Source organism: Peromyscus californicus, unplaced genomic scaffold (assembly GCF_007827085.1).
Source record: "Peromyscus californicus insignis strain IS unplaced genomic scaffold, ASM782708v3 Scaffold_9__1_contigs__length_137607984, whole genome shotgun sequence".
Classification (NCBI taxonomy): domain Eukaryota; kingdom Metazoa; phylum Chordata; class Mammalia; order Rodentia; family Cricetidae; genus Peromyscus; species Peromyscus californicus.
In genome coordinates, this window is record NW_026294617.1 from 72,600,683 (window position 1) to 72,623,901 (window position 23,219).

The 23,219-nt window shown below is 48.6% G+C and overlaps 1 protein-coding gene across 3 annotated transcripts in view; it reads right to left on the reverse strand.

Annotated features, from left to right (window-relative positions):
* Positions 1–20,616, reverse strand: part of Cgn (cingulin) — a 28,796-nt gene extending 8,180 nt beyond the window's left edge. Inside the window, exons 1-13 of one of the 3 annotated variants that reach the window (XM_052731451.1) lie at positions 20,513–20,616; positions 12,666–13,546; positions 11,906–12,006; positions 11,709–11,778; positions 11,512–11,607; positions 7,709–7,836; positions 5,880–6,012; positions 5,221–5,433; positions 4,673–4,821; positions 4,050–4,182; positions 1,527–1,736; positions 1,001–1,207; positions 21–278 (exon numbers count right to left, since the gene is read on the reverse strand). In XM_052731451.1, the coding sequence (XP_052587411.1) occupies positions 21–278; positions 1,001–1,207; positions 1,527–1,736; positions 4,050–4,182; positions 4,673–4,821; positions 5,221–5,433; positions 5,880–6,012; positions 7,709–7,836; positions 11,512–11,607; positions 11,709–11,778; positions 11,906–12,006; positions 12,666–13,517 (2,550 nt within the window). In that variant the 5' untranslated portion in view covers positions 13,518–13,546; positions 20,513–20,616. Of the gene's footprint in view, positions 1–20; positions 279–1,000; positions 1,208–1,526; positions 1,737–4,049; positions 4,183–4,672; positions 4,822–5,220; positions 5,434–5,879; positions 6,013–7,708; positions 7,837–11,511; positions 11,608–11,708; positions 11,779–11,905; positions 12,007–12,665; positions 13,547–19,269; positions 19,388–20,326; positions 20,446–20,512 lie in introns of those variants that run through there. The other 2 variants (XM_052731450.1, XM_052731449.1) reach the window with 2 other exon arrangements.
* Between the last annotated feature and the right edge of the window lie 2,603 nt (positions 20,617–23,219).

Here is a 23,219-nt window from a genome sequence, read left to right on the forward strand (position 1 = left end):
TCTATACAACCTAGGTCTACCTCTTTGTTGAGCCGGTCCACAGTCTTGTTCAGCAACCGCTTCTGCTCCTCCAGCTCCGCCTTGCTCCTCCGCAGAGCCTCCCGCTGCCTGCCCTCCTCCTCTAGAGCCCGGTTCAGTGCCTGCTGTTCCTGCCCGAGGCGGGCCAGCCCCCGCTGGGCCTCATCCAGCCGGACCTCCAGAGCCCGCTTGGCTGCTGCCAGGCTCCCCTCCTCCTCCTGGGCGGCGTTCAGAGCTTCCTCTAGCTGCTGTTTCTCTACCTGGGAAGAGGCAGAGGGGGAAGGTCGGGATGAGAAAAGGCAAAACTTGCGCTGAAGGCATTGGCGGTAGGTAGATGCTGGAAAAGTGGGGGGCGTTATTAAAAGAGAAAAAAGGTAGTGCTGGGTGTGATGGCACACGCCTCCAACCCCAGAACTTGTGAGGAAAAAGCAGGCAGACCTCTGTGAGTTAGAGGCCAGCCTGGTCTACATAGGGAGTTCCAGGCCCAGTGGGGTTATATAGTGAGAGACCCTGCCTCAAAAAAACAACAAAGAGCCGGGCGGTGGTGGTGCACGCCTTTAATCCCAGCACTCGGGAGGCAGAGCCAGGCAGATCTCTGTGAGTTCGAGGCCAGCCTGGGCTACCAAGTGAGTTCCAGGAAAGGCGCAAAGCTACACAGAGAAACCCTGTCTCGAAAAAAACCAAAAAAAAAAAAACAACAAAGAGTAAGTAGGCAGCGCAAACAGGCTCAGAGGAACTAGCCAAAAATCAAAGCACAGAACAAGCAAAGGGTGGGAGGTAGGAGACAAAAATACCAAAGCAAACTTTGAAACAGATATGGTGAGGGCAAAGGAGCAGCGCACGCACGGAAGGCCGATTTGGGGGGGAGGGGGGACCGTGCATGCAGGCACACTAAAACAATGGCTGAGCACTGCGAGGGAGTGTCGCCAGGGTTGGAGGGCAGAAGGGCAGGGAGGCCCACCAGGCGGACAGGAGCACTTACCTCCAGCCGATGCACTTTGTCCCGAAGCCGAGCCTCCACCGCTTCCCCACCCTCCGCCAGGCCGCGGGCCTCCTTCAACTGCTGCTCCAGACCCAGGATGCGCCTTCGGAATTCGTCGTTTTCCTCCTGGGTTTCCCGAAGTGTGGTTTCCACTGTTGCCCGACGCTGCCCCAGCACCATGGCCTCTGCCTCTGATGCCAGCTTAGCCTGCGGACAGTTGGGAGAATCGGCTCAGACCATGAGGTTCAGATGGGTAAACATGGCATATCCAGGAAAATGGGCCACCCAAGTGCCCACCTGGCTCACAGGAGCCAGGCGTGGCCCCAGCCAAGGGGCTTCCGCCATAACCCTACCCCTGCATAGATGCAGCCGCCCCCTCCGCCAAAACCTGCTGTTCCACACACACATGAGCCTCCAGAACTGCTCAGTACATACCCATCATAGGTAACTTTGCAGGCTCTCTGGCTCCTCAGCCCTCCTGACCCCTCAGCCTCCACCTCCTGAACCCTGGGCCCACTCCCCTTGCCTTGGAAGCCTCTTCACAGTCCTGCCGCAGCTGCTGCAGGGTCTTTTGTAGCTGGAGGTTCTGCTGTTCCAGGTCTCGGCCTCGATCAGCCTCAGCCCTCAGCACCGCCAGCTGCTTCTCTAACTCCTGGTCCCTCTGTCGCCCAGCCACCTCCCGGCTCTGCCGCTCTGCCTGAAGCTCTCTCAGCTCCCCCTGGGTGCGTCGCAGCTCCTGGGAAGGGAAAAGGAGACAGTGGGGACGGCTATAACAAGGTTCCAGCATGCGGAGGAAGTTAAGACTCTCGCGCATCGTGGAAAGGAACCTAAATGATAAGGCCGCTTTAGAGAGCAATCGGGCAGATTCCCAAAAAGCTGAACGCAGACTAACCGCAGGACAGAGCAATCCTATTCTTAGTGACAGGCCCGTGAAAACCGACAGTTCTCACAAAAACTTGTTCATAAACGTGGATCTTGAAAACATTATACCAGATGAAAAAAGCCAGAAATCAAAAGGCACGTATTATAGAATTCCAATGATATGAAATGTTCGGCTTATGAAAATCTGGAGAGAAATCGTTGTCAGGGCATGGAGAGAATGGTCACTAAGGAGCATGGGATGCTTTTTTGGGGAGATTAAAATATTCTGTAACTAGATAATGGTGATGGCTTCGTAATACAATAAATATACTAAAAACCACTGAACTGTCTGTTCCAAAAGGAGAAATTTTGGGCCAAGTGTGGTGGTCCATTAATCCCAGCACGAAGAAAGGCAGATCTCTATGAGTTCAAGACCAGCCTGGTCTACATAGTGAGACCTGGTCTCAAAAAACTAAAAATAAATTAACAGAGGAATTTTATAGTCCATAAACTATAACACTATTAGAAACCATGTGGAGGACGAAGGGATGAACGCATGACTAAAACAAGGCTGACAGTCTAAAAAATAAAAAACTGCAAAACAATAAATACTAATGCATCTTAAATTTCTTTTTAAAGGGCAGATAAAATATTAAGTATGACTCTCCCTAGTTATTAGGCACCTTTGAAATTTAGAAATAGCTAATAAGGTTGAACATGCAGTGACTCTGTAATGTAGACACCAACAAAACTCGTTACAGAGAAAATGAAACAGAGGCACTGTCTGGTCTGTGTTGGACTTGGTTAGTCTGCTTCCCTAATCTTCTCTCATCTATATTTTGTTTAAATACTTGGTAAAATACACCTCCTATCTGAGGCATAGTAATAAACGATATTGTCTGGAGAATGCTCAAGTTGGCCAGGTCAGCTATACATCAATAGGTTTCAGACTCTCCTTGGTATTTGTAACTTCATAATACAACATAGTTTATGTCATCCAAAAATAAACAGCTGTTTTCTTTTTGTTTGTTTGTTTCTGTTTTGTTTTGGAGAGGGGGATTCTCTTTTGGGGGGAGATTTGAGGCAGTCATAGCCCTGGCTGTCCTGAAACTCATTACATAGACCAGGCCTACCTCTGCCTCCCAAGGGCTAAGATTAAAGGCATGCACCACCATACCCAGCCTATTAGCTACATTTTTTTTTGGGGGGGGGGTGTTCAAGACAGAATTTCTCTGTGTAGCCCTGGATGTGCTAAAATTCCCTTTGTGGACCAGGCTGGCCTCAAACTCAGAGATCCACCTGTCTTTGCCTCCCGAATGCTGGTATTAAAGGTGTGCGCCACCACCTGGCCTATTAGCCGCACTCTTTCTTATCCTTCATAAACTACAACGCCAAGAGTATGAAACTGTGTTTATTTCAATTTTTATGACTTTCTCATGACTCATTTATAAACTATCATCCATGCATAATGAGAAAAGGATTGACTTTTTTAAAAAAACGATCAAAGCGGGAATCTTGGAGTGTTATGTCGGCACCCTGCCAGCAAGATTGTGGCCTGGGATACTGGGGAGACGCACATCAAACACTGGGCCCCTTAAGCACCATGTCCAGACAAGACTGTGGCCTGGGATACTGGGGAGATGCACATCAAACACTGGGCCCCTTAAGCACCATGTCCAGACTCTGTGCTTTCCAAATAGCCTTCAGATTACAATTTGTTTTTGAAAGTAGGTCAGCCAGCCAAGCTGATACCAGCATTCCAGTGCAGGGATTATGTTTCTCAATGTAAATGAATAAACAGGCATTCTAACAAAACATTTGTTTCACCATGTAGTTAATGGACTTCTCCCTGAAAGAGCAGTTTTTCAGAACCAAATTAAGGTTCTGAGCCTGCAAAAATGACCCTGGGGTTTTACAAATCCATGTGTATTTAGCTGCCTATGATGTCGTCCAGGAGGCAGCCAGCAGCTTCTGCCTGTATCCCAACCTGGCTGCTGACAGCTTTTCATTAGGAAACTCAAGAACCAACAAGGAGACCTGTCCTGTAGAGCTGGAAAACCAAAACTGAGCTGCTAGGATGAAGCCTGAAAACCACACTCCTGGAGACAGCCCAACTAGCCCGGGCAGAGGTGCATCAGTGAGGCAGAAGTCATCCTGACCTGCAGTCCGCACCCCAGGTGCCAAGTACCTTTTTGAGCTCCTCAACCTGGTGAGTATCTCTTGCACCGGCTCGGGCCTGCTCTAAGTCCCTCTGTAAGACCTCCATCTTCTCCCCAAGTTCCTCTTCCATCTCCTCCTTCTCCATCCGCAGCTGCAGAAGTCTGAGCCCAGCAAAATTATAAACAAAGGATAAAAGATCAAGGTCAGATTTCCCACACAGGGGAGAGTCACAGGACAATGGGAACAGCCAGCCCTCTGCAGGCCACTGCCACAGACACTCACTCTCAAGGAGTGGATCTGGAGAACAGCAGCTTCGGAAAGAGCATGTGAGAGCACCGCACGAGAGCACCGCACGAGAGCACCACATGAGACATGAGAGCACCACATGAGACATGAGAGCACCACATGAGACATGAGAGCACCACATGAGAGCACCGCATGAGACATGAGAGCACCGCATGAGACATGAGAGCACCACATGAGACATGAGAGCACCACATGAGAGCACCACATGAGACATGAGAGCACCGCATGAGACATGAGAGCACCGCATGAGACATGAGAGCACCGCCTGAGAGCACTGCTCGAGGGAAAGGCAGTGGGGTACAAGAGTCAGGTTAAACACCCCTGCAAAAGGCAGGAGGGTCTTACTCCTGCTTGGTGGCTCTCAGCTCCTCCTTGTTTTTCTGGAACATGTTCTGCCAATGCCCTGTCTCCTCTGAGGTCTCCTCTAGCTCCCTTTGCAGCTCCCGGACCAGGGAAGACATCTTCTGCCTCTCAGCTTCCACTGCAGCATGGTCCTAAGGAAGGAGAAATTGAGCACCAGGAGGCCCAGAGGGCAAAGCTCACTTTAAGGCAGAAGAGGAAGGTGAAGCCCAGAGAGTACCATATCAGTGACACACTGACAGCCTGGTAGTATGATGCTAGGAAGCTACAGTCCTTCTCTCTGTAATCTGCAGGAAGCCCCCTCCGTGATTTCCCCCATGGACTTTGCCCACACATCCTTATGGTACTTCTAGCCTGTAACTCCTCCCTCTGCTCTGGTAGGTTTCCTAACCAAGGTTCTTTCTCACTACATCTCACATGTGACCTTTAGGGAAGGTTCCTGTTGCCACCATGAAAATTCCCAAAACACACTAATAAGGCAGCCCCGTTCCCTGGCAGGTCCTCTTCTCCCAGCCCCAGTTCTTGTCACGTGCCTGGGTCACATCCTGCATGCTCCGGCGAAGCTGCTCCGTGTCTCTCTGGTATTGCAGCCGGACATGCTCCACTTCCTGGTCATGGGAGGCCACCTCCTCTTTCAGGGCCCCCTTCAGGGCTGTCAGCTCCCGTTCCCTCAGCCTCAGCTGCTCCTCTACTCGCTGTTTTCCCTCTAAGACCTCTTCCAGAAGCTCCCGGGTCTCTAACAAGTCCTGGAGAAAGGGAAGGTGGAAGCTTGGGGGTGACCATATTAGGACTCATTCCGTCTATTAAAAAACTCATCCATTTAGCCAAAAATACTAATTGAGAGCTTGGCAGGGCGGCATATGCCTCTAACCCCGGTAATGAGAAGGCTAAGGCAGAAGAATCACACACTGGAGGCCAGAATGGACAACGCAGTGAAGTCCCACCTCCAAAAGAAAAATGTGTTGATGCTTTGTATTAGTATAGTATTAGGTGCTTTTTGCCCTCTAAACTGCCTATAAAGAGCTGTCATCCCAGTCTCTAGCCTCACACTACCTTTGAGTCTGCCTGAAAGCACACTGAAGAACACGGTGAACACCTACCTGCTTTCCATACTTCCCGAAAACAGTGGATGAGCAGACCTGAGGATGCTGCAGGGCCCTGAGGCTAGACTATAATACAGCCCTTTTCCTACCTTTAGGAGAATCTCCTTTGCAGGCTCAGGACTCTGGCCCTGTTTCAGCTTGATCTGTAGCTCCTTCACCTGGGTCTCCAGTCCATGCCGTAATCCTTCTTCCTGGCCCAGGAGGAGCTTCATGTTCTGAAGCCTAACAACAGATAGCATTACTGGATACTATGGTAGGCAGTTACAGGCTTGCCATACACAGATTCATTTAACCTTCCTTTAATTCTCTATTTTTTGCACATTGGTTTTTGCTGTGCTAGGGATAGAGGGGCCTTGCCAAATTGGGCATTTCACCAATAAACTACACCATGCTCCTACTTTCTTTTTCCTTTATCACACACACACACACACACACACACACACACACACACACACACACACACACACACGAAGGAGACATCTGTGTGGCAGTCAGAGGACAACTTGCAGGAGTTGAACTGGCCATCCCCTCTTGTAACAGGACTGACCATAACAGGGCCAGTTGTTTTTTTGTTTGTTTGTTTCCAGGGGCCAGTTTGCTAAGACCTCTGCCCCATATTACCAGACCATCCTATGTTGACTCATGTCTGGCTTCAATCAGACCCTCAGGAAGTACATCCAGTCTGGTAGCCAATCAGGGTCCTACCCAACCACAAGCAGGAATTGCTCTTGCTATTTTCAAACAGACCCCTGACACTACAACTACAGTTGCCGACCAGACACATGAGCCGATCATAAAATGACCCCTGTATCAATAAGGGTCTACACCCAATCACTTCAAAGTAAACTTAACCACAGCTGGAATTCCCCTGGCTGTGCTTAAAAGGAGCCTGCGAGCTTCTCTCAGAGTTGCCATTAGGCCACTTTGTCAGATGCTTTGACCCCTGTATGCTGGAATTTTTGCTCTTGAGAATTAAATGCTCTTCTTTATGGAACTTCTCATGAACCCTAATAGGAGTCATTTCTCTCTTTCTTTCCCACTTGTGTGTCCCAGGGATGAAATTCAGGTCCTCAGGTTCTGTGGTAAGCACACATTTACCAGGTGAGCCATCTCCAGACCCCTGTTCAAATCTCTCTCTCTCTCTCTTTTTTTTTTTTTTTTTGGTTTCTTTGTTGTTTTTCGAGACAGGAATTCTCTGCGTATCCCTGGCTGTCCTGGGACTCACTCTATAGACCAGGCTGGCCTTGAACTCAGAGATCTGACTGCCTCTGTCTCCCATGTGTTGGGATTAAAGGTGAGTGCCACAACTGCCCGGCTCCCCCATTCAAATCTTAAATGGACATTTATACCCAACTGCTTCAATTAAAACTGTGACCTGTTCCTCAATGAGCTAGCCCTCCCAGTCTGTTTCAGTCCGTGGTACTCACCACCTTCTCAAGTGAATTAACTCACATACTCTACTTGTTTACTCTCTGTTCCCTGTCTCTGGGAGCTAAGATTCTGGAGAGGAAGACCCCACCTGTATGGCTCACTGATGTACCTCAAGAGCCCACATCCAAGCCTGTCGCATAAACAACATCATTCACAAACAGAAGATATCTGCTAAATCAGTGAGCAAATCCTCACAATAATCCTATAAGGTAGCTGATATTTTTAGGGCCATTTTGCAAACTAAGAACCTCAGACAGGCACGCCCTGGTAGTCCATCTCCAGATCACGCACCATCACCATTACCACAGAAAGGGAAAGAGAAAACGGTCCCAACCCCTTTAGCATCTCCAGATTCCCCTCTGCCTCCTTCAAACCTGGGAAGATCGACCTCTATGTCCAGCCCAGGTCCCTGACGCCGACCCACATGCTCCACGTGCTCCCAGGTCCCTGACCCATGTGTCCCACGTGCTCCATCAGCAGCACTCACTCCTTGGCGCTCTGCTGGGCATCCCCCTTTCTCCTCTCCAGCAGCTCCTGCAGTCGGCTGCACTCTTCGGCCTTCTCCTCCAGCTGCCTCTCTAGCCCAACCCTGGATGGCTCTAGCTTCTGCCGCTTCTGGGAAAGACATAAAGAACAAGAAAATCTTGTAGAAAGATCCACTATAGTCCACATGGTAGCACACGCCTGCAATCCTAACACTTGGGAGGCAGAAGCAGGAGGATCACCACAAGTTCAAGGCTAGCCTGAACTACACAGTGAGTTCTAGGCAGTTTGGGCTACAGAGTGAAATCTTGTCTCAAAAAAAAAAAAAAATAAAAAATAGAAAAAATAAAATTTATATGTATAATTCAGCTATCATTTGGCTTAAAAGGGCTTATTGGGAAATGTTATCATTTTTACTATTTTTTTTAAGATTTATTTGTTTATTATGTATACAATGTTCTGTCTACATATATTCCTACACCCCAGAAGAATTTGACTCCAATTTGCAATAAGGCTCCTTAAGGAAGGGAATGGCTCAGTTGCCTTTAGCCTACTGGCTATGGGTGGGTTAGGACTTCTGTTGGTCTTTTCTGTGTCGAACACACAGATTGCAAGCCTAGCGCCACTTTGAGATCTTTGGCAGCAGTTAACTCTGCAGCTCACACACGATTGAGCCTGTATGATAATGAGTATTCAGAGACGGGTAATACCTGGGGGGCGCTCACCAACCTAAGACAGAGCACCTGTGTGGCCTGGGCAGGCGTCTCCATGATGGGTAAGGTGACCTGCTGACGTCCCACGCAACCTAAGTCAGAAGCTCATTTTTTAGTAAAAGGGGGAACCTGTAGGGCCCTGACCCCTGTTTTGGGTAACTGTTGCCTTGCTTGCTGACCTTGACCTTGATATCCTCCCTATGCTAATTCCCTGCCGGGTTCCACCCTCCTGAATGCTTAAGGGAAATTCCTTGTCTGTGTATCCTGCATAATGGGCGTTAACAGCTTAGATGCAAGATTGTAAAACATCTGTAGTGAACTTCTGCCCTCCAGGGTTCTCCCATTGTGCTGTAAGCCTGTATTTAAGACCTCCTCCCTCCTTCAATAAACGACATTTGGCAAAAAATAATAAAATAAATTTTTTTAAAGAATAAAAAAAGATTTATTTATTATGTATACAATGTTCTGTCTGCATATATTCCTACACCCCAGAAGAAGGCACCCAGATCTCATTATAGATGGTTGTGAGCCACCATGTGGGTGCTGGGAATTGAACTCAGGACCTCTGGAAGAGCTGCCAGTGCTCTTAACCTCTGAGCCATTTCTCCAACCTCATTTTTACTATTTTCTACAGAGAAAATATTTTACTGTTTAAAATAACCCTGGACTTTTGAATTATAACCTGTTTTTATATTCAAGCTATCTGTGTATTATTTCTCCTGCAGTTGTACATAAAATGTTTTTACATTAAAAAAGGACAAATACTATAGAATTGTATTACATGAAATATATAGAATATACAAATTCATAGACAGAAAGATTAGATGTTATCTCAAGATGGAGAAGAAAGGAATATAGAGCAATGATTTCCTAAGTACAGAATCTCTGTTTTGTGTGATGGAAAAGTCCCACAAATGGACAGTAGTATCAGGACATAATATCATGAATGTAATAAATCAATACAATTAATGTAATTAATGAATATCATAAATATAATTATCAAATGAATACTGCAAATGTAATCAATAAATACCACAAATGTAATTAATATCATGAGTGTAATTAATGAATATCATGAGTGTAATTTTAAAAATTAAAAAAGAAAATCTACCAAACCTACTTGAGACTCCTAAGTGTTCTAGTAATAACAGCCATGAGTCAGAATTACTCAACGATGCTGATCCCTGATTCTCAGTCCTCAGACACTAAGAAATGCTTGTTTTAGGCTGTTAAGTTTTAGAGTAATCTGTTTTGCAACAAATAAATAAAGAGTCTATTATTATCTTCACTTAGTGTTAAGGAAACAGGATTTGGATACTTGAAGAACTTAACTAAGATTAGTTTCACAGCCAGCAATTACCAGAAACAAGGTTGGAACCCATTAAGTTTGATTCCACACAACCATTAACCTGCACTGACATCTCCTTAACAAGGGTATTGCAAACCAACCCGAGCTACTCCAATGACATACAGGGCAATACTGTAAAGGAGGAAGGCGCATTTACAAAGGGCTGGGGCTGGGGGTGTGGTCAGAGGACCTGCCTAGCATATACAAAGCCCCGGGTTCCATCCCCAGCAAGGCATAAACTGGGCATGGTGATTGACATTTGTAACCCCAAATCTGGGAGATGGAGGCAAGAGGATTAGAAGTTCAGGGTTAACACAGTGAGTTCAGGGCCAGTCCTTCTGAGACCGTGTCCTTCCAACCCCAAAAAGAAAAGTAAAAAAGTATAAGTTTTAGAGGAAGAGCAGCTGCGTCCTTTCATCCCTTCTCTGCGACCTACTGCCACAAGCAATTCCCTTAACCTCTCCAGTCTTCAGACCTCTCCTCAGAAAAGAGCCTTCGGCACACTTTGCACAGCCACAGTCATGATCATGTATTGCCCAGGATCGTATCTGCCATAAAAATTACACTCAACAAAAAGACATTATTATCATTACCATCATAATTATGATGAAAAAAAGACTTGAGACACATAGAATGTAAGTAATTTTCTTTTCTTTTTTGGGGGACATGGTTTTGTGTGGCCCAGTCCATCTTCAAACCTGATAAATAATAGCCAGAGAGGACCCTGAATTCCTGATCCTCCTGCCTCTACTTCCTTAGTGCTGTACTGGCAAGCACCACCACAATTGGTTGTGTTCAGTACGAGGGATTGAACCCAGGACACTTCGTGCATGCAAAATGAGTACTCTATCAACTGGCTACACCCCTGGGCAGAAAACAAAAGTTCTCAAGCTTTCTATAAGCAGTCAACAGCAGGACACAGTGTAGCTGGAGAGTTTCTCTCCAGGTCCCACCAAGCCCCCGCAGTCCCACAACCCACGTATAAAATAATCACTCAGAGCTGTGGGATGTTCTGTATGGCAAATGTGTTGCTCTGATTGGTTAATAAATAAAACACTGATTGGCCAGTAGCCAGGCAGGAAGTATAGGCGGGACTAACAGAGAGGAGAATTGAGGGAACAGGAAGGCAGAGGGAGAGACCTGCCAGCTGCCGCCATGACAAGCAAGATGTAAGGTACCGGTAAGCCACGAGCCACGTGGCAACTTATAGATTAATAGAAATGGGTTAATTTAAGATAGAAGTAGATAACAAAAAGCCTGCCACAGCCATACAGTTTATAAGTAATATAAGCATCTGAGTGATTATTTTATACGTGGGTTGTGGGACTGTGGGGGCTTGGTGGGACCTGGAGAGAAGCTCTCCAGCTACAACATGGACTCCTAGGGAAAACGAAAAGGAAGGAGATCTGTACTGTGCTCCACCCTTTAAGTCCCAGAGAAATTCAAAGGCCTGGCTGGGACTAGGACATTCACTTCTTGTCTCACTCAATACAGACAGTACTGACTCAGAAGAGCCAGCCCAGCTGGGCAGGGTGGCACACACCTTTGAACCCAGTAGAGGGAGGAAGATCTCTGTGAGTTCAAGACTGGCCAAGGATACTCATACTCAGTAAGACACCACCACACACACACACACACACACACACACACACACACACACACACACACGAGCCAGCCTAACTCATCTCCAGGGCATTCATCCTCCCTGCGGTCCTTCATCCCTCCCACACCCCGAACCTGCCTTACCTTCACCTCTTCATCCAGCTTCTTCTGGAGCTCCTCTACTTTTCGGGTCAGCTCACCCTGCCCTGCCAGGGCCTTAGTAGAAGCAGGAGAAACCATCTGCCACAGTACGGGGGCATCAGTGGGGTGGGAGGTGAGTCCACACCCAGATCCCTGGAGGCCCTCAAGGCCTCGGTCCTGACCCCAAGAAGCTCACTCACCCCCAGAGGCTGCATCTGCTCCAACACCAAACTAACTTTCCTCTTCACAGAGGCTTCACTTTCTGGGCTTCTGGAGGATAGAAGGACGGAAGCAAGGGTCAGCGGAGGGGAGGAGAGACCAGGAAAGAGATGGGAAGTGAAGCCAGAGGGACAAGAAAGGAAGTGCATGCTTCCACTACTGGGTGGACCCCACTCACCCCTCCCTTAGGATGCCATAGATGGTAGCCTTCATATGGTCCACACTGCCTGGTGGAGCTGCCTCCCGCTGGTCTCGGAGAAGGTCTGGAGTTGATTTGAACTGGAGGAAACATGAAGAAACAAAAAGAAAGGAAGAAGAGAGGAAGGGAGGGAAGATCAGGCCAGAGTGTATATGTGCTTCAAATGGAACACGGGCAGCAGTTGAGAGATGAAGTCTCTCAGCACAACGAACAACACAATTCAGGCCTGAGGCACAGCCCCAAAAATATCCAAGCAGGAGGGACATCTGCACTACTGCTGCCAATCAGACTTTCCTCAATCACCAGCCGTGAGCTATGCCACAAGTAATTTGTCATTAACACCAACAGATGTACTAGAATTTATGAACGCACAGAGAGTTCCAGAATGCTCGTAAGTTAGTCTCCCCACTTAAGTCACATCCCTGAGTGAAAAAGGAGAAAGCATGGACCTCAAGCAAGACTATCAGGGGAGCTTTCCCTACCCTCCAAGGATGCATTACCAAAGGTGCTAGACCTAGCACACTAGTATTGGCTAATGACCGAAGGATGGCTAACTCTCCATGCTCACGTCCATTTTCCTGAGACTTTTACCCATGAAAGTATGTTGTGTACGTGGGTACTTAGTGGATAAGACGGAGAACAAAAGGCAGACTTTCTGCCCCGTGTTATCTGAATTAGCAAAGGATTCCGTGGGCTGATGCAAAGCTGGGGTTGGCAGTGGGGAGGGATGACATCTGACCTGCACCATGGTGGGATCGTGTGCTTTCTCCCGTGGTTCCTCAAAACTCTGAAGGACCCAGTCTTGAGTCTGCCGGGAACGGCTAAAGCTGCTGAGAGAGCTCTGGCTCTGAGACGGCTGCTTTGAACTGTCCACGTGGTCGTCATACTTTGTACCAGGGGTCCAGTGGTTGGGGGGCTGGCGTTCCCGATCCTCGCGGTTCTCCCGTGAGACCCGGCTGTCCAGACTCTGGCTCCGCTTGCGCTGCTCATGGGGAAGTGCCCGCGTGCGGCGGCCAGTCCGGCCTCGGACCTGGCCCCCGGTTTGGCTATCAAACTTGTTGATGAGTGAGTCCACGGAAGACAATGGAGCAGTGTCGACGGTGTTAACCGGGGGAGTCTTTTGAGGGGCTAGCTCCAACAAGCTGGTGCTCCGGTTGCTGGGACCCACAGAAGCAAGCCCTGTCAGAGAGGCTTGGGACTGGGAACGGAGCAGTCTTCCATTCCAGTGGTCCCTGGGCTCCTCATCAGATGTGCTGCCCTGAGAAGGGGCAGGAAACCCCTGGACTTGAGAGTAGGGGTTCTCAGGGGGCTCTGAGTCAGAGCTCAGTGCTCCTGGGGATCCCCGGTTGTTGGTCCCCTTGATTTGGACCCCAAAGGAGTCACTGCCTTTCTCTCCACTGTTAAGCACCACAAAGGGTTGTCCAGCAATGCCCTGCACACGCACAGCAACCCCATAGGTACTGGCTCGTGCATCCTTAGCGGGGCGTCTCCCACCGCGACGAAGGGTGCCCATCTCGGTAGCACCCTCTGGCTCTGTGATAAAGCGAATTTGGACTCCATGGTCTACAGGGCCCCGAGGATCAGCCATCATGTGTGCCTGCTCCACATGTAGGAGGGGTCCTAGAAGATAAAACAGTTTTAGCTGAGGAGCGGGAAGTAGAAACCCAGCTTTAGGGAAGCTGGCTGCCTTGCCAGGTCCTTCTATAGAAAACGGTTCTCATATTTTTATCTGAGCAACAGAAATGTAGTATATGGGCGTCCACCCCCCAGTTTCTGACTTATTAGTCCTGGAGCTAGACTGAGGATTTGAATTCCTCAGCAACTTCTCCCACATGAGGCTAATCCTGGTCCAGATAGCACACTTTGAAAAGGCTAGGGAGGTAGTTCGTGAGTAGATAGCTTGCTAGTATGTACAAGGTCCTTCCAACATAGGAAGAAAAAAAAATCAAAATAAAATAGTGAATATACTTTGAGGTCCACAGACTCAAAATAATTCATTTCCTTTGATACAATCCTGGGGAGTGTGGCTTATTAAGACTTTGAAGATGTCTACCGATCTTCACATACAACACAGATAGCCTCTCCCATGTAAAGGTAGATCCCCAAACCTGCCAATCTGATTCCTCCACTCCTTTGAAAAAAGAAGCCTCCTCCTGCAGAGTTTGTTAAAATACATAGATCACAAAATGTGGCGTCCCATTTCTGGGAAGTCACCTAAACTGGTACGGAGACAGCAGCGATGTCTCTGGGGTAAAGGTACTAAAGGGGAGACAGACAGAAACTCTGGGCTTTCCACCGGGTAGCTTTCTGTCCCTTCTGACCCTGATACCATGTAGGCGTACTGCCTATTTGAGAAAGGACTTCGAGCTGGGTTGTGACTCAGTGGTATAGCATTTGTCTAACTTGTGCAAGATCTGGATTCAATCCCCAGCACCGAGAGAGAAAAGGAAGAGGGGGAGGGAGGACTGAATCTTTTTTTTTTTTTTTTGAGACAATGTCTTCTATAGCCCAAAGCTGGCCTCACACCCATTATGCAGCTGAAGATGACCTTCAGTTCTGATCCTTCTCTTTGCACTTCTTGAGTGCTGGGATTACAAAGGTGAGCCCCTGGGCTTGGTTTTATGCAGTGCTGGGATGGGACTCAGAGTTGCTAGGCAAGCACTCTACCAACAGAGCTTCAGCTCCCGCCCTTTAAATATGAGTTTTAGTGTGTTAGTCCAAGGACCCACAATAGGCAGGCTGTGGGAGAAAGCCAGGGCCATCCACAGGCCAACTTCCTGGTCCACATTGCCCAAGCTTAGAGTCAGTAAATGGAATGTGTTCCAGGTGTGCTCTGGCTCCTGGAACTTGGGAGGGAGGTTTTGTTCCAAGCAAATTAAACAACAAATGCCTTCTTCACTCCTTCTGCTGGCCTCTACTGGAGCCCAGCACCGAGCTGGAGGGAGGAACCTCAGGTGTGCCAGACAGAAAAACAATCATACCCAATTCAACCTCCCTGTGGGGCTCTGGGCCAAGGAAACTTGGCAAGGGCCCTCTCAGAGATAGTAGAAGGTCTAGAAAGCCAGAAAACCAGGGCAGCTGAAGGGAGGGGATGGGCAGAAGGGGATGGGCAGGAGGGGATGGGCAGGAGGAGGGGATGGGCAGGAGGGGATGGGCAGGAGGAAGGGCAGAATCCAGGTGGGAAAAGGTTTGGAGGAGAAATGGACACTGAGGGCATTCTTAGCATTCCCAGACCTTCCCAACTAGAGAAGGAAGTGCTTTATTGGGAATGATTCACTTTGGGGGTCCTGGGACTGTGTACCTCCTCCATGACACACCCCACACAAACTTCTAACAGAATTTTTAAGTTTGTGAGGGCAGTGGAGAGAAGCTCTCCAAATTACTCAAGAAATAGAAAAGGCACCAGAGCAGTGGTGGGTGGCCATCTCTTTGGAGTCAAAAGGATCCTTTCACAGACCATCAGAAAACACTGGTACTTACATTATGTTTCATAACAGTAGCAAAATTAGTTATAAAGTAGCAATGAAAATGCTTTTATTGTTGGGGTCATCACAACACGAGGAACTGTATTAAAGGGTCGCAGCATTAAGAGGGTTGAGAACCACTGCTCTAGAGTCAGCACTTGTGGGGCTGAGGCAGGAGGATTGCCATAGTTCAAGATCAGCTGCAGTTGCATAGTGAGACTTTGTCTCAATAAAAATGCTTAATAAACAAACTGTTTCCCTTCTTTCTCCACATGCAATAATTTTATAATGTATAATTTTTTTTTTTTTTGAGACAGGGTCTATGTAGCCCAGGCTGGCCGTGACTGAACTTACTAAGTAGCTAAGGATTGTTGCTGAGGACATTGAGGTTCCTTCTTTGGGGTCTTAAGTTTCATTAGTACAAGAATTTATAAATGGACCCAGCAGAAAGCTTAAAAACAATTTTATTAGAGTTTGAGAGACAAGCAATAGGGCAGACAAACTGTCAATCTCAGCAGTTATCAGGAGGAGGGAAATGGAAAGAAGTTGCCAGAAGTGGGAAAAGAGAAAGCCACGCCTTTAAGAAAGCAGGCAGTTTTAGTAATGGAAGACAGCACCCAACCACATGGCAGACATGCAGCTGCATGGCAGAGGGGCTTCAGAGGAAAAGAGAAAGCCCCGTGTGTATGGGGAAGCATGCCCAAGCTTTGGTAGGCATCTAAAAGAAGAAGAAACAGAAGAGGCAAAGTCGTGCTTCTCTCACTGGGAAAAGCACATAGTTTCTTGCATTGCTTCCATCATTTACATAGACTCCCAGCAGGTTTACCTCAGTTTACCTCCATACATTTACTGAAGAGATTAGTTCCTGTCTCTTCCACTAGACAATGAGCTCCTCCAGGGCAAAGACCAAGACTCTCAGCTACCCTCTGCCTGGAACATGGAGACTGGAAATGAATATTCTTTGAACCACAGCAGGCTCTCCCAGCAGCAGAAAGATATGCCCATGGATCTCATAGCATTCTTTCTGCCTTAGTAACAAGACAGCTTCCTGGTCTGGACTCTCTGCCCCATACAGTCCTGATCTTACTTACAATCAGGTGTATCTAAACTGCCAGCTCTCAGAAGTCACATGATTTATTTATGATGCAGTTCTGCCCTGTCAGTCTATCTGCAGATCACCCAGATCAGGTCAAGGAGCTCCCCTGTAGGCACAGCAAAGTGCCCAGCCCCTGGGCCCAGAGTGCCAGACAATGCAGGGGTGCTATCCAGTGTTCCCCTGGGTTCCAAAGACACACACCCCTCCTCAATCACGATCAGCTCCAGGACATGCGGGTCAGGGGCCAGGGCTGGAGATCTTTAGGGTGGGTCAGAAAACAGAGCTCTAAATGATTCAACACGGAAAACCCGAAACCTACCCGCCTTCAGTTACAGAGGACAGTGGGGTGGGGCCCAGGGAGCAGGGCAGCTCCAAGGCCTTGCATAAGCCCTAGGCAGGTAAACAATGACCATGACATGAAGTCCAGGGCCGTGCTCTCACCAGATGCCTGACCCTCTTTTCCCTCCCCTGGCACATGCCCAGGGCATTTCTCACCAACTGTACTCTGGGAAAAGACCAGGACAGAAGTTAATTCAGCGCCATCTGTCTGCCTCTGCCATTCCTGCCTGAACCCTGGGAGAAGGCACGGTACACCTGCACCAGACAGCCACTTCTCCCTGAGTTACTCATTAGCCTGCCCTGCCCCAATTCCATCACCTCTGGCCCAGCCATTCGCATCTGGCTTCCAACTAGGAGTGACAGGGTCCCTGGACTTCTGGCAGGAAGTGGGGGTGGGGTGGTTTCGGGTGTGTGGAGGAAGGGCTGATGTACACAGGGCCAGGCAATATGCTGGATGCTGAATAACTGGAGCATTCAGAAAGAGGAAGAACTAGAAACCGTCAATTAGAACCACCTCAGTGGTGACACAAGAGCAGCTAAATGGTCCAAATAGAAAAGGAAGCTCCGTGGCCTTATCATTTGATAAGAAGGCTCCTTGTAGGCCCACACAGAACCAACCCCCCAAGTGGACTCCAGACTAGGTCCACTCAAAAGCAGAAACCTGAGAGCCAAGCTAGAGTTGCTTGGCCAGTGGGGGTAAAAAAAAAAAAAAAAACAATGAAGAACTGGGCCCTTGCAAACAGGCTGGACTGGTTTGAGAGGCAGAGGGAAGGGAGGCCTAGGAGGTTACTCTGGAAGCTTGCAAAGCCGATCAGAGAGGTTCCCCACCAAAGGCACAGGGACAAGACCAAGAGTGGAAGCTCTGTCCAGCCTACATGCCGAGGCTGGGGCGCGCTGGAGGAGGCGGCAGAAGGTGGGAAGGGAGGCGGCAGGAGTTACAGATCACAACGGACTTGGTGACAGGCCAATGTGATGGCACAAGGAGAAGCAGTCCTACCCCCTCTCCTCCCACAAGGGTAATGGCAGGCAGGCTGCCTGGGAACCACAGGAAGCCAGAATCCTCTTAGAATCAGGCAAATCTCTGAATCTGTGGTCTCCCAGAGCCAGACCCAAACTCCCAAATACCCAAGATGAAAGGAAAGGTGCCCTGGAACATGTAGGCAGCCTGTCTACACACATAGCGGTTGCTAATTATTCCCCAATTACAGCAAGTGTCCTCAGACAGAGCATCAAAGGGGCCAAGCTAAGGTTGACTCTGCTTCCACTGCTGCCTAAGGCAAGGAAATTCACCTCAGAAGTTGTCTGGGGCTCAGCGTATCCCTCTCATGTGGCCTGGGAATCTGGAGATGTCATTCCCCTAGTCTTTTGGTCTCCTGGGGAGTTCTGCCTATGTGTCTGCACCACTAGTACCCGACAGTGAGTTATCACAGGTCATGAGTTAGGGATGCCTACCAGGGCTTCAGGGAACCAAGAGGATTCTGTGGCCTCAAGGAAATGAGCTGCACCCCCAAATCACACCAGTGTCCCCCAACCTAGAACTAAAGAAAAAAAAATATATTTGTTGGAAGGAAAGGTTTGACAACAGCCCCAGGAAAGAAGACAGTTTCTAGGTGGGCGTGGTGACACATGCCTGTAACCCCAGCATTGAGAGCTGGAGGCAGGCAGACAATCAGTTCAAGGTCAGCCTCTGCTGAACAACAAGTTCAAGGCCAGCATGGACTACATGAAACCCAGTATCAATCCACGGTCCAACACTCCCGAAAAAGCAAACATTTTTAGCCATTTTGGGGGGGGGGGGGTCCAGAGATTTAATGTTCTTGGTGCCCCTCTCTTAGAGAACACACACGGTTCTTTCTAGAGGAAGAAGGAAAAATTCTCCCTGGCATGAAAAGAAAGACGAAACAGCCTTAAATAATCTCACACCTAGCAAAGAGATGGGGGTGCTCTCATAGTCTTAGTGTCTGACTGGCAACCGCTTTCACCTGTGGGCAAACCGTCAGAGAACGACCCCACGTTTCAGAGCACTTCCAAAGCCAGCAGGAGGGTGTCAGAGGCCAGCAAGGGCTGACCAGCACCTGCTGATATCGCCACTTCAGTCTCTGAACCTATGGCGGCACTTCCATTGGCTCCGAGACGACGAACCCTCCCCCGCCCCCACGCTGGTCTCCAAGAGAAATTCTGCCCCAAGGGCTGGCGCCTGACCTCCAGAGATCGCCGCGCCGAAACACAGGCATGCCCTGGGAATAACCTTACCCTCAGGTGCCCCGCACCTGGCACCTTACCAGCCACTTGCTTCTGACCGTGGAGTACGGTAGGGGCCAGCTCTCAGTTCGGCCACCGCACTCTGACCGCCCCTCCTCCTTAAACTCAGCACCTGTGCCCAGGAGGAGGGCATCTGATGCCTCCACCCCGCCCCTCAGGCATACTCCGGAGGGCCCACCCACCTCGCAGGTGTCCTCGCTCCCCGCAGGCTCACTCCCCGGGGTCGGGCTCGGTGCTCTCGGGCTCGCACACCCCGCAGGGGCTCGCGCTCCGCCGGCCCGCGCTGCACGCGCGGCCGCAGCCCAGCCCCTCCGAGCTCGGAGCTCCCTCCCCCCTCCCCCCGCCCACCAACCTGTTACTCCCCAGGAGCTCCGCCCCCATTGGCCGTCACCTCCCGCCCCGCCTCACCCTTCCTCCTATTGGTCTGCTTCCCGCAAGGGGCGGGGCAGCCGCCGCGGGAACCTGGAGCCGGGGTCCCCAGCCCGGTGGGCGGGAGGGGCGGCGGGGGTCACGTGGGATGGCGGGGCGCCAAGGGGCCTGAGAGGCCATTTTGGGGGCGTCGGGGCTCTGCGGACCCGGGTATCTTAGCGCCGGAGCATCCCCTGGGCTCTGTCGGAAGCGCCTCCCGAGTGCTCTTCTCTACGCACATCTCGGTCCACAGCCCTTTCTGCCCTTCATCCCCCTCCGCGTGAGCCGGAATATCGTTCTGTCACTTTCTGCAGAAAATTTCTTCCTAGTCTCCCGACGTCAGCGCGTCCTGCATCTCTGCTCGCCTGCCTTATCGGCAACCCGAACCAGAACCCCAATCGTGGATTCTCATCCCCGGGCTCCGGGCCTCCATAATCATTTTGCAGCGTTTGTAATATTTAGCATCTGATTTACATCATTCGAAAAATCTCCACCAGAGCCGAGATCTTTTTTCTTTTGTTTTGTTCGCTTCATCTCCAACGCCTGTAACAGAGGCTGCCACATATTTGGCTCTTAATATGTGTAGAATGAATGAATGACTTGGGAACCGAGTGTTGTAAATTTACATGTATCAGAATGACCTTCGTTATAAGCAGAAAGGGATTCAACCACAGATTGTAAATCTACCTTTTTGAAAGCCTGTCAATAAATAGGGCTTTTGGTCCCACTACACCGAAAAGAGTCTGGGGTGCAAACTGAGACAATTAACCTTAAAACCAGCTCTTCGTGTTAACCGCCGAGGTACGTTAAAAGAAGATTGGCTTAGCTTACCTTGCTGGGCTCTGAATAGTTCTCTCCTTTATTTGTTCAGTAAATATTTATTGTAATATATTTAGGTTTGAAGAGGAATCTTCGATATAGACAGCATTCCCGAGACGTTCGCTGGAGCTTATTTCCTCCCCCTCCCCCCAGCCCTCAGAAGCTGGGCGTGGACCCTGGAGGGTAAAGTCCACCTACCTGTTCTGTAGCTGGGTTGCTAGGTCTCCGCATTCCAAAGGAAGCTTTCTATGAGGGATAGAGCCCTAAGGAGGGACGGCGAGAGAGAAGTTGCGGTTTGGGCGACCTTCTGCAGAGATGGTGTCCCTCCTGGATCAGGTTACTTCCAGACCAAAAGGTGGTTTGGAAAAGAGATCTTAAAAATAAATAAATAAATAAATGAATGAATGAATAAATAAATAAATAAATAAATAGATAGATAGATAGATACATAAGTAAATAGATACATAAATAAATAGATACATAAATAAATAGATACATAAATAAATTAATGGAACTGGTGAACTGGCCCAGTTACTGGACAAATGAAGGTAAATTAACTCTCTAGGTAACCCCTTAAACCACAGTAAGTGTATTTGTAGTAAACAGAAGTATGGTAGTTACCCAGCACTAAGACACAGGAATGGGAGGGAGAGCCTCTGAGTCACCCACCATCAACCTTTCCTCTTTGGGGAAGCACTCAGGGGGACATTGCCATCAGCCTCATGTCAAAAAAAAAAAAAAAAAAAGCTTTTCCCCCAGAATTCAAAAGAGAAGTTAGCTTGGTGCACACCTTTAATCCTAGGCAGAGACAGGTGGCGCTCTGAGTTTGAGGCTAGCCTGATCTACATAGATCCAAGCTAGCTAGAGATCTATACTGAGACCCTATGGGGGAGGGAGAGGAGAGGGTAGCGTCAGGAAAGACGCTAAAAAGGCCCAAACTCCCCAGACTTAAATAAGGTGAAGCCTCTTTTCTGGAAGAACAGGTGTAAAAGAACAGAAAGGTGAAGAAACTGAGTCAGATAACTTTAGACACCAGATGGCTGGACCTGCCACAGAGAAGAGTGAGTCTCTCTCTTTGAGGCTGAAATTTTGGAGCTGTTGAAATTATCGGCAAGCCTATAAAAAGAGTATGATAGAGGCCAGTCAAAAGGCACAAATGATTTGCTTATGGGAAAGTCTCCTTTCAACCCAAATTAGGTGAAACCTAATCTGAACCTTTAGAAAACAGGTAAAATTATACTTCCAGGGGTCATTTCGACAGCTCATTTCTAGAGACATTTCTCTAAATGTGTAGAAAAGGAGAAGAAAACAGGTATGTTAGTGGGGTAGTGGTTCAGAAGAGGGCTTGCCTAGCATGTCCTGGGGATTTGGCTCAGTAGAAATTTGCCTGTCATGTCCAAGACTCTAGGTTCGACCAGTTGGAGGACGAGTGTCATGGGGGAGCACTTGCCTAGAGAACAAACAGGCGAAGGAGAAAGATGGGTGGATGGGAATAAGAAAACGTACAAAGGCCAGGAGCAAAACCTGCTGACTGCGAGAACTGGCAGGAGAGAAAGCCTATGGAGTGAGCAAAGGAACAGGGAAAGAGTGAGAAGATAAAAGGAGTTACATATCGAGATTAGCCTGGTGGGTGGTGGCGCACACCTTTAATCCCAGCCTTGGGAGGCAGAGGCAGGCAGATCTGTGAGTTTGAGACCAGCCTGGTCTATAGAGTGAGTTCCAGGACAGCCAGGGCTACACATGGAGAAACTCTGTCTTGAAAAAAACAAACAAAAACACAAGATAAATTGTACAGTTCATATGTAGCCCAGGCTGGCCCTCTCAGTCCTCCAACCTCAGCCTCAGAGTGTGAGATTGCAAGAGTACACCAAGACACCCCACTTACAAAGGCTTTTGAGCAAGACTGTGGCCTGGCAGAAGACTAATGTGGGTCTGTATTACAGATACAATGACGGAGCTTAATGGAGGTGGCCAGCCTTGTGTGGTCGAGCAGTGCAAACACAAGGGGACTGTTAATCCGCAAGATGGGAGGAGAAAAACCACTGAACCAAATCATCATGGTCAAATTAATTAAAGCAATTAACTAAAGCAAGCCTTTTTATTCACGGACATGGGCTGCACCCCACTAAGGTGGGGTTCAAGGGGTCAGCATTGTAAATGAGAAGACAGGGCTTTTATAGATCAGGGGTAGGGGCTTCCAAATGAGGGATTTTGGGGGGTCAAAATAGGTGGAGTTACAGGATCGTAACATAAACCTAACAAATTAGTCCCTCCGGAAACAAAGACAAGGTTGCAAGGTGGGCATAACAACAGGTGGTCATAATAAGGTAGTCATAGGTGGTCACACAGGCTGTTGAAACAAGGGTAGGGTTGCAAGGTGGTTATAAACAACTTTTGAAACAAAGACATGATTTCCATTACTGGAACAGGCAGTTCAGAACCATTTATAATTAAGGTGATACGTGGGGCATAGCCCAATCCTTGAAAAACAGAGGCTTAATCATGAACAGGAGTGAACCTTGTGTCTTTACTGTAAGATGGTCTTTAGGACTAAGATGGAGGCAGGCTGGTTCTATAGGACAGGAGACCACTACCTTGAAGCATTTTCAGCAGGTTTCTTGTTTAGCTCTGGAGTTTTACTTACATAATTTCTTATGGCTATTATTTATTTAATTTGTGGAGACAGAGTCTCAGTATATAGCCAAGGAAAAACTCAGACTCACTATGTAGCTCAGGCAGGCCTTGAATTCATGACAATCTTCCTGCCTTTCCCTCGTGGGTACTTAGATTATAGATGTGACTCATCATGCCCAGCTAAATACTTTGTCTTTAACAATAATAACTTATACTAACATGTGGGCTTTTCCCAGTTGAGTTGAATTTCTATTCTGGGTGTGGCTAGGAA